The sequence below is a fragment of the Clupea harengus genome, chromosome 17 (genome assembly GCF_900700415.2).
Source record: "Clupea harengus chromosome 17, Ch_v2.0.2, whole genome shotgun sequence".
In the NCBI taxonomy this organism is placed as follows: domain Eukaryota; kingdom Metazoa; phylum Chordata; class Actinopteri; order Clupeiformes; family Clupeidae; genus Clupea; species Clupea harengus.
The window spans coordinates 9133843-9144316 of record NC_045168.1 but is presented as its reverse complement, the minus strand read 5'-3'; the positions used below and the strand labels follow the sequence as shown (position 1 = coordinate 9144316).

The 10474-nt window shown below is 45.7% G+C and overlaps 1 protein-coding gene across 3 annotated transcripts in view; it reads right to left on the bottom strand.

Annotated features, from left to right (window-relative positions):
• Positions 1-974: 974 nt before the first annotated feature.
• The window catches only part of lmbr1 (limb development membrane protein 1), a 40807-nt gene continuing 31307 nt past the window's right edge, over positions 975-10474 (bottom strand). For 2 of the 3 annotated variants that reach the window (XM_031583753.2, XM_031583752.2), the window contains 3 exons: positions 9881-9947; positions 5503-5664; positions 975-4321 (listed from right to left, as the gene is read on the bottom strand). In XM_031583753.2, the coding sequence (XP_031439613.1) occupies positions 4233-4321; positions 5503-5664; positions 9881-9947 (318 nt within the window). In that variant the 3' untranslated portion in view covers positions 975-4232. Of the gene's footprint in view, positions 4322-5502; positions 5665-9063; positions 9750-9880; positions 9948-10474 lie in introns of those variants that run through there. The other variant, XM_031583754.2, reaches the window with a different exon arrangement.

The window sequence follows — 10474 nt, the reverse complement described above, 5'->3', positions numbered from 1 at the left end:
ATAGATATGAGATAGTCACTAAGTGTGGAATTTACGCCTCTAATGACCTGAAACGACTGTAAAGCAGCACAGTGGCAGCCCATAAACCAGACCTTCACCAAATGTCCCCAGGCTTTAATGGTATGTAGCTGCAGTATTGCCTGATTAATGTTTAGACCGAAGGAAACCCCGTCATTGCTCATATTCAAAGGGGTGACCCTCGATCCCCAAAATCATAGTCCGTGGTTGGTCTTCACATCATAAGGTATCATCACGGTCCATCTTATTTATATTGTTAAAAGCGATGTGGACTGAAAGCAGTGACGTTCAGAGCCATAAGACCAACTGGATCATCAGGTCACCATAGAGTGAGTGCTTGCAATGGGAAGGAAACACGATCATCAGGTCACCATAGAGTGCTTGCAATGGGAAGGAACCACACAAGCATCCCCACGGCTAAAATACTGAACTTGAGGTTTGGTGAGGTCGTGGTTTTACACTTTCACAGTAGCAGTTGGAGGAGGAGGATGATGTTTTGTGTACTGATGACCAGGGGGTTGGACCGTAGCAAAGAGGCAAATAATAACCCAACAGAGACGACAACACACACACACACACACACAAACACATTCATCTTGGAGTGATCATGGCTTGGAGAATGATCCATCAACCAGCTTTGCCAGGGATGAGCCACCCTGCTCATGCGGTCACAGTGTGTTTAGTTTCACTGTTCCCCTCTTATCCTCAGCTGACTAATAAAAAGGATTGATTGACTGCACCGTACCGTCTCTTGGTTATAAAGTCCTAATTACCATGCCGTCAAATTAGTATGAAAAGACACACACACACACACACACACACACACACACAACGCTTGTAATAATGGCCAATCAGAGTAGGTGTCATTTGGATGCCACTATGCACAGTTGAGAGAAAAAAAACTGTAATCTTTCTACCTCAAGCAGTACTCCTGACATCCAATAAGCAACCCCATATTTGCTTTCCCCCATTTATTTATGCTCAACACAAAATACATCCACTTTGTGCCATTAGAACTAGAAAGAAGGAGAAAAATTAAATAGCATTTTTGTACATTTTATCTAATCAACACATTTACCATCAAACTCAGACATCACTTACATTAACCATAAAATCCTCACAAAGACAGATCCACCAATAACGTTGGTGTTGAAAGACTAAGGTCGTTCCCTAAATGTCTCGTCCTTCATGAATCACAGAATAACACAATGTAGTCCCCCTTAGAGATTATCTTTAAAGCAGAGTAAAAGCTGTGCGTGACTGCCTATATTACTACAAATTCTCTTATTCATTCTGAACTGAACTCGGAATAGAAACTGTCCCTCTAATCAAGTTTAGGAGAACCAAACATCGATCTCCTACCAAGAGAGTGTCAGTAAAACTGCAGGGAGTGACATTTAAATAGCCTGTAGTGTCATTTTAGTATTTCCTTTTGGCGTTCCTTTTTTAATGTTCAAGTGTCATTTTTTATTTTTTTATTTGGCGTGCCTTACAGTTATATGGTTTCATTTTCACAAGACAGTTTCACAGTGAATTTGTCATTTTTTTTTTTTGTAAAAGGTGCAGATGAGACAAATGAAACAGACACGTCAGGAGTACACAAAAGTCCACACACGCACGCACACGCACGCACGCACGCACACACACACACACAGCACTGGACAGCAAGCAACTTGTCTATCAAATTGCCTGTGAAACTCCTTTCCCTGTTAAGGCATCAGAGGTGAAGTTTTCAAGAAAAGAGAAAATGCAGATTATTCGCACAGTCATAAAAAGAGTTATCTTCAATAACACACACACATACAGGCTGGTCACAGGCCAAAACACTCACATTAGCTCAATGCAAAAAGTGTGGCTTATATACATGTAAATACAACATTTACAAGATGATGAGGTTTGCCTTCAGGTAATCTTTTCCAGCCAAGAGTCAAAAAATATTATATGAATCATATATATACATATATATATATATATATATATATGAATATATGTTATGGAGAACTACTCACATCATGTGTGAGCAAAAGTATACATGAACAAAACACTTGTAAAACTGAAAACAACACGAGGTGACTGGGAGAATGAAAAAAACTTGCTACTGAACAGGCTCAACTTTTTTCACATTAATCATCTTCTGCGGGAATGTGTAGAAAGAACATGACCTAACTTAGCCCTAGCAGGAGGTACTAGCATAGCTTGGCACCCAGCTTCCTGTTTCTCTTGACCAGCGTATGGCTGACCACTATACCCTACAGTGTGCACGCATGCACACACACACACAAATTAACAAACAAAAATAACAATATATTTGAGTGAGACGCTTGAATATGCAGAACAAACCGGAAAAAAAATACCACTGCAACCCTTAATCCTATTCGACTGATTAAAAGTGCGTTAACACATCATCCCTTTCCACTGTGTAACCCCATTCCTCTCAGTCAACACAGTGTGACAGTGGACTTCCAAGGGACTGACTATTACACATAAGTATGAAATCCAACGACAATCTCATCCTATCTTTCCTTCTTCCTCATTGGCTGTGTACATGAGGCTACCAGCGCTGATCTGTGATCTGGCTCCAGTCTTACTGGCCAAGAAGCTCATGACAGACATCACCATCGACTGGCTCATACAACGATGTTGCAAATTGCAACTATCAGAACACAGCTGGGGTTAGCTCCCTTGCTAGGCTAAATGCACAGTACAATACACAAATCCTAGCCACTGGTACTTTTGAGGAATAAGTCAAGCAAACCTGGCATGTAAATATCACTAAGTAATGGCCACATAAATGCTTGCCATGGTGACAATCAGTCAGTAACATAAGATTAGCTTTTTCCCCCATTAATGAGTAAGTTACTGACTTCCAGGCTATGGTCAGCAACAGGAACCAGCTGACTAGCATGTACCTAAGCCCACTAGCATGTACATCAAGACAAAAAGGCTAGCTGGTAAGTAAAAAGAAGAATGGAAGCAGTACTGACGGCAAGGTTGTTTAAAAGCTCGATAAAAGCACCCTTACGATACAAAACGCAAACGCCCTCACCACTCCATATTCTAACGTTGAGACGGTTGAGTAGTTTGACAACGACACTTCTGAAGAGTACTGCATCTGAACAGTCATCACATGCCACATTGAGATGGGCTCACAGACTTAACGTTCCTCTATGTGTGTAATAAAATCTCCTTAAAAAATGTCCAAATGTGTGCAGTGCGGTGTGACTGGCCTGCCGACTTCTCATACAACTTCTAACAGAACAAGTGCCCTTCTCCCAAAAGTATTCCTTTTCCCAAACTCTGCGTATAAAACACAAGTGTTAATATAACCCTCTCCTAACGGGTAATGGTGGGCACTGCAGTCTGTAGAGAACCTGGTAAGGTAGAGTGGTAAGAGCAGAGGAGTGGGGGAAAAGGATGGAGAAGGAACAGGATGGAAGAAAGCAACAACAGAAAAAGCTGGCACTGAAAGTGCAAAACTAAATGGCTCTTTTTAAAACGAAGATGGCATGAAAATGAAGAAAAGAAAGAAAGAAACATTTGCATAATAAAAAACTAAAATAAAGAAATAAAAATGAATTGTCTGCCTGTCGTTTGTATTCACAGAGAGCCTCCCCTGCAGAGGCCCAGACTGGCTTTGGAGCTGTGCTGCACCACGTGTGCTCACCAGCATGGCCAACCAGATGAGTAGAGGGCTGGGAGAGAAGGACGACAACAGTGGAATAGAGCAAATGAACAGAAAAAAATGAACAGAAAAAAAAAATCAACAAGGGTGGGGGGGTGTCATTGGCGGTGGAGTAGAGCGAGGTGGAACGGAGTCTCTTAAGTTCTTCCTTCTTCCTCCACGGTTTCCTCCACCTCTCTTCAACTCGTTTGTCATGTCCCTACTTCCATGGACAGGAGAGGAGTGGAATGTCATGAGACTCTGATGGGAGTCCTTGCAGGTCTCAGTATCTCTGTCTCTCTCCTATATGCTTTGAGGAAGTGCTGCCCAGTTCCCAGGTTCCCTTTTCCTCCTTGACCTGAGCGGGTGCTTCTCCCGTCCCCCACCATCCCACCATCCCTCCATCCTCCACTCTGCTTCTCTCCATCTCGCTGCACACCTTAAACAGGTGTCTTGGTGTATTTGTGTTTGAAATTTGTCTCTAAGTCTTTAAAGCGTGTGTGCGCGTGCGTGTGTGTGTGTGTGTGTGTGTGCGAGAGAGACTGCTGTCCCTTCACAGAGTCTTCTGGTGGCCGTTGGCGGTGGAGAGCTTGGCGGACTCGGGGTCGGTGGGGCTGTATGACAGGTTGAGTTTATCCAGGCCTGCGGAGCGGGAGATAAGGCACAGAGAGCTCATCAGCCAGTCAGCACCACAGACAGCAGCAGCACCAGGCCTCATGACATTTCACATTACCCATCTCACTCCAGTTCTCCTTCACTCACTCTCTCTGTCTCTCTCCACACACCCACACACCACACACAGATTCATACAGATATGGTCGTTCCCTCTCACACAGATAGAATTATTTTAGACATAGTATTTTCAAACTTTAGGCCTGTCTTTCCACCCAGCTCCCATCATTCTCCTCTCTCTGAAACTGGAATGAGAAACTCTACTGATCCCCTGCTCCATCTCAGCAACATACACACACACACACACACACACACCCTTCCCTATCTCTGTCATCTCTGGTGGGAAGGCGTTTGGGCCAGACTGCAGCTCCATCCCCTGCGTGTCAGTCTGGTGTCAGAGGGTGATGTGACTCAGCCTCTCTCTCCCTACTGCCTGCCCGTCGCCACAGCCATCACACACCCAGTTTCTCTCCATTTCTCTCTCTCTCACACACACACACACACACACACACACACACACACACACACACACACACACACACACACACACACACTTACTTAGACAGAAACTGTCTAAGAGAAACTGTCTAAGAGACACACACACACACACACATGCACACACCATAAAAGCACACATGTAAATGCACATGCAGACGCTGTCTCAGACACACACATACGTACATAGACAGACCAATGGCAGGTTTAATTACTACTGCTCCTCAGTGACCATAAACACACTGAATCTCTCACAGACAGACTGAGTGTGTGTGTGTACAATGTCTGAAGCTGAGTGAAAGAGTGAGACCAGAGGAGATGCAGCTACTGCCTCTTCATACCTGTGAAACCCACTCATATAGAGTAAGGTGTGGCATTCACACGTACACAAGAATAGAACTGAAATACCAAAACGATCTCTTAACTATGTGTTTATCTTTTTATATTTTATATTTATGCTCACTACATTGTGAGTGACCTGTTTTGACTTTTGTGGCATCATTTTCAAAACATGAATCGACACAGTTGCCATGAATTGCATGTGGATGATATGTAATGTTTTGGATACTCTATCTAAAGTGTTCAGGAGCTAGACACAGAGAACTATATGCAGTGAGAGTTACTATGGCGATATCACCAGGTGGTTGCAGCTCTACCTAAGGCTTTCAGCAGCTCCTCCCGGACAGCAGAGGTGAACTTCCGGATCAGGCACAGGGTCGTCACCACGGCAAACAGTAGGTTGTAGGACAGGACGATATAAAAGTTTCCCAACCAATTAAATCTCCCGAAATCCCCCAGCAGGTCGAAGCGGGTTATTCCTGTAAAGGAGGGAAACACAACGGTGAGGCGTGGCAAAGTTGGTACACATAATCAAGGAAGCCCACTGGTGCTGGAGATCACACATTCACTAAACCTTAGGTAAACCAGGGCTCTGCTGTATTCTGTCAGCCATTTTATTTGCCGATCTACCCCACTGGACGCTGTGAAAACAAACGACTTCCCAGGCCGCCGTTTTTTTGGTAGAAGTCACTCATCCAGTTCGCTCGGCTTCATCATTAAGCACCTTTGCAGCGGATTAAATGGCATCACCTCCACGGAAAAGGGATGAACGAGAGATGGATGATGAATGGAGTGAGTGGCGTGTCCAAGCCGGCGTGCAGCACCCAGAGAGCACACACAAAACTGAAACAATGATGATTAAAAAAAAAACACCAGAGCCTTCCGTGTGTGTGTGTGTGTGTGTGTGTGTGTGTGTGTACTGCGCCTCTCCTGGTCCTTTTACCTGAAAAGCTCCTACTTTTCGAATTCATTTTTAAAAGCGTACAGCTCCTTTAATGGTCAGCTAAGGGCACAGGAATGATCCCACAAAGGATCAATGAATTTGGAATTCTGCGCCACACCCACAGCAGATAATAGAAGACAGCGGAGTGGTAACAACTAAGTATGACGTATTTGTTTTTGGGAGGGAAGGGGGGCGGGGATGTGAGGGTGGCTGCTTCCGAAACCATTGCTCGGCGATTAGATTAGCTGATCGATTCCCGTCTGGATAAAAGATGCCTCTGCAGCAGCTGTAAGCAGTTGGCATGCAGGACAGCAGGGGGCCTTTAGCAAAATTGCCTGAAAACAACAGAAGAAAAGGGAGAGGGAGGAGGAGGGTGAGAGAGTGCGAGAGAGAGAGACAGAGGGGGGGGGGGGTAAGGGAGGAGGAAGAGGAGGGGAGAGCTGAAGTCGATACTGTGAGATCACCTGGAAGGACGACCCAGTGCAGTGAGTTTCTGATGGAGAGCTTTTGGAACTTTCTTTCGCTTCTTTCATTCCCTTTTGGCACAGGGCAATGAGAGGTCAAAGGTTTGGCCATTTTAAACAGCGGTTTTAGAGAGATAGATATAAAAGAGATAGATAGAAAAAGGGAGGGAGGGAGGGAGGGTTGGAATGAAAGAGAAAGAGATTCATCCTTTACAGACATAACGAGGAGCCGGGAGGTGAGGTAATCAGCCGCTCATAATACTTAACAAAAAATGCTGCACAGCACACACAGATTCCCGCACACACACACACACACGCACGCACACACACATACATGCAGGCACACACACATACACTCAGACACACATGCACAGAGAGAGAGAGAGAGAGGGAGAGGGTAAAGAGAGAGAGAGGGAGAGGGTAGAGAGAGAGAGTGAAAGGGTAAAGAGAGGGAGAGGGTAAAGAGAGGGGGAGAGGGTAAAGAGAGAGAGAGAGCGGGGAGAGGGTAGAGAGAGAGAGAGAGGAGAGAAGGGAAGAGGCGTAGCAGATCGATATTGTTTGTCAGCTGCTGTCAGTGAACATTGGCTGGGCTAGCGCACGGAGCACCTGCTCTCTGTCTTAATGTCTGCTGCCTCCTCTGCCTCCCTGTCAGCCTGAGAGAGAGAGGGATGATCCGCCATGCCTCGGCACACACACACACACACACACACACACACACACACACACACACACACGCACACACGCACACACACACGCACACACGCACACACACGCACATCTGAGGCTACTGCCGACGCATGTCATACCCATCCTCATCTCTCACTGTCATTCAGGCAGAGATATGAGGACGCAATTAGAGCTCATTTGCTACTGTTATAAGTCATGTCTCATGTTCGTGTGGGCGAGTGTGTGTGTGTGTGTGTGTGTGTGTGTGTGTGTGTGTGTGTGTGTGCGTGCGTGTGCAAGTGTGTGTGTGTGTGTGTGTGTGCGCGCGCGCATTTTTCTCCTGCTCCGCCGCTGCTGTAGCTTTCTTACAGTCCTGCACTGTGCATTTTAGGACACTGCAGATAAAAAAGTTGCATCAAACTTTCTCCCCAGGGGCTTCTGAGCTGAAGAACAGGAGAGACTGAAAAAAAGAAAAAAGGGAGAGAATGTGTGTGTGTGTGTGTGTGTGTGTGTAAGTCTCACCTCTATATCCCTCCATTAGACACTGCTGCATACGAAAATAGCCTGAGTCTGGCAGTGACATGCCAGCCTCCTCTAACCCCTCCACCTCCACCCAACCCCCCAGTCCTTTATGTCCAATCTGTTGACAGCATCCTGTAGTCTACATCACAACCCTCCCTCCAAAGTAAACTCTATGCCCTGTCAAATGGCCAACCTTTTTTTAAAAACCTTTTTGGGAGGTCTTTGAATAAAACATAAAAAAAAAAAAAAAACAGCATCTGCAGCTAACCGAAGGATATAGGTCCCACTGCCCCACACGGACTCCGTGACATCCACTTATTGTCTGCATTGGACACACAACGAACATCAAAGCAAGACAACCAGATGCTTTGTCATGGGCTCCACACAGAGGAACTAAAACCTCACCGCACTGAGATGGGAACCGTTTTTTCCGGTTCTGGTTGCACAGGCTCCTTCGTTCATCAAACCCGTCAAGTGAACCACGATATAATGACTAATAATGATTGACAGGGCCTCTCTGACTGTGTCCTTCCACGTTCATTTTCCAAGAGCATTGTAATGTTGCGCTGGTGTTCTGTTTGATTTGATGCAGAATGTTAACTGTCAAGGAAAAGCTGGAGGCGAGGCAACCACCCCCCCCCCACACCCCCCACCGTTTAAAAAAAAAAAAAAAAAAAAACCCTATGCTGTGACTTGTTCAATCTTTGAGCAAAAAGGCCGAGCTGAAACAATGTACAGTTTACCTTTCCCATCACACTTTCAACACGCCGCCCCCCCCACTCCTCATCCCCCTCCTCTACCTCTCCACAGGCCTTCTCTTTCTTTCACTCTCTTTCTCAATCGGTTTCATGCATCTATTCTTTCATGCATTCAGTGCCACAAAGCAGAACCTGTTGATATTTTGTAAAGCTCTGTATGAGTCACTGTACTCAACCACACACACACACACACACACCCAAATACACACACACAGAGTGTTATTTGAACAGCTGTGTCTGTGCTAGGCGTGTTTATTACTGGCATTGTCGTCGCACTGGCCTGTCATTTTTTTCCCTCCATTCTTCTCCCAAATCTCTATGGCAAAGAGAGGAGGAATTTCACTCGTTAACCTTAAGGGGGGGTGGGGAGGGGTGCGGGTGAGGGGCGAGCAGGGGGAGCAGCACTCCCACGGTCAGTGGACGCCTGGCGGTCATCCCTTAGAGACCCCCTCAACACTTCTCTGCTTCTCTCTCGGTCTCTCCCTGTCTCTCTCACACACACACACACACACACACACACACACACACACACACACACACACACCAAAGAGATGAGCTGCCTTCATCTGAAGTGAAAACTGAAAGCTAAACTCCAGTGTCTCTGTGTGTGTTTAACACGCACACACACACACATAGACACCACACACACAGAAAGAGTGACTCATTTTCACTGTAGCAAACCTGTATTTTAAAAGTCAACCGAGCATGTTATCCAGCTAACCACCCACTTTGATTTGACAAGAGCATTAGCACGAATGCTTAGACACACGCACACCAACACAACAGTGAATGACTCCGCAACATTGACTCCCCAACTCGACAGAAACAGAGGCACCTTATGTAAATCACAAGTCCAGCCAAAAGATCTCCCCCCCTGATATTCCGACGCATGAGAAGAGGGAGAAGTGACAGTGTTGCTGCGGATGGTTAAAAGCCAGCGATCAGCGGTACCACTCTAACTCAAGTGGGAGACCACAGCAGAAGCCAAACCAACTCCCAAGCAGCGCGGCTAAGGAGTAGCTGAATTAGGCCTATGCAAAACCAAAAAACACAAGCAAAGTCAACAAAAGCCATGGCACAACAGGCTTTTTTTTACAGGGAATCCAGAAGAAGGCTAGAGCCCTGTGTGTGTGGTGTCCCAGTCCTCCATCCTCTTCCCTCTCTCTCTGGGCTATCACCACAGACATACAGGAAAATCGTACTAACATTACCTGAAGCAGGAGTAAAAAAAAAAAAAAAAAAACTATGAAAAAAGGGGAACCCTGCTGACAGGTAACATGGAAATAGTGGGATACTGCTGAGCACTGACAGGTGTATTTGTGTACGTGGTGTAGTGACTTACCCAGGGTTCTGGACATGACGGGGAGCGCTGAGCTGAGGACCAGGATGGACACACAGCACCCGATGATCTGCACGAGAGAGAGAGGAGCAGTGTCACATTAGCGGTCACCACCACTGACCACTCATGATCAGAGTTTACTTGTGGTCAAACACAGACTTTTAGAGCTACACACAGGTTGCCTAGATCAGATCAGGTTAAGATCAGATGATTTTGATCTGATCAGATGATTTTGATAGATGGTGGTAGATCAAGGGATAACTACAGCTCTTTAAACATCACTTCCAGATGATCTGTTGCCTGTTGTTAGAGTTTCCTAGGTCTCATTAATTAATAACAATACAAGGAACTCCGGACTGGTTCCAGGCACCAATGATTGATTAGTTTGCCTGAACTGAAATACCAGAGTAGGTAAATATGTCCTATGGTACCTGCTTCTTGAAAACAGAGCAATTTGCTTATTTGTTTAAACGCAATCAATCATAACTAGGTATTGAGGTGAGACTGCATACTTACAGTGCAAAGAGCGCGCGTGCACACACACACACACACACACGAAACTCAGAGCACATGGATTGTGGAGATTGTGCAATTAGT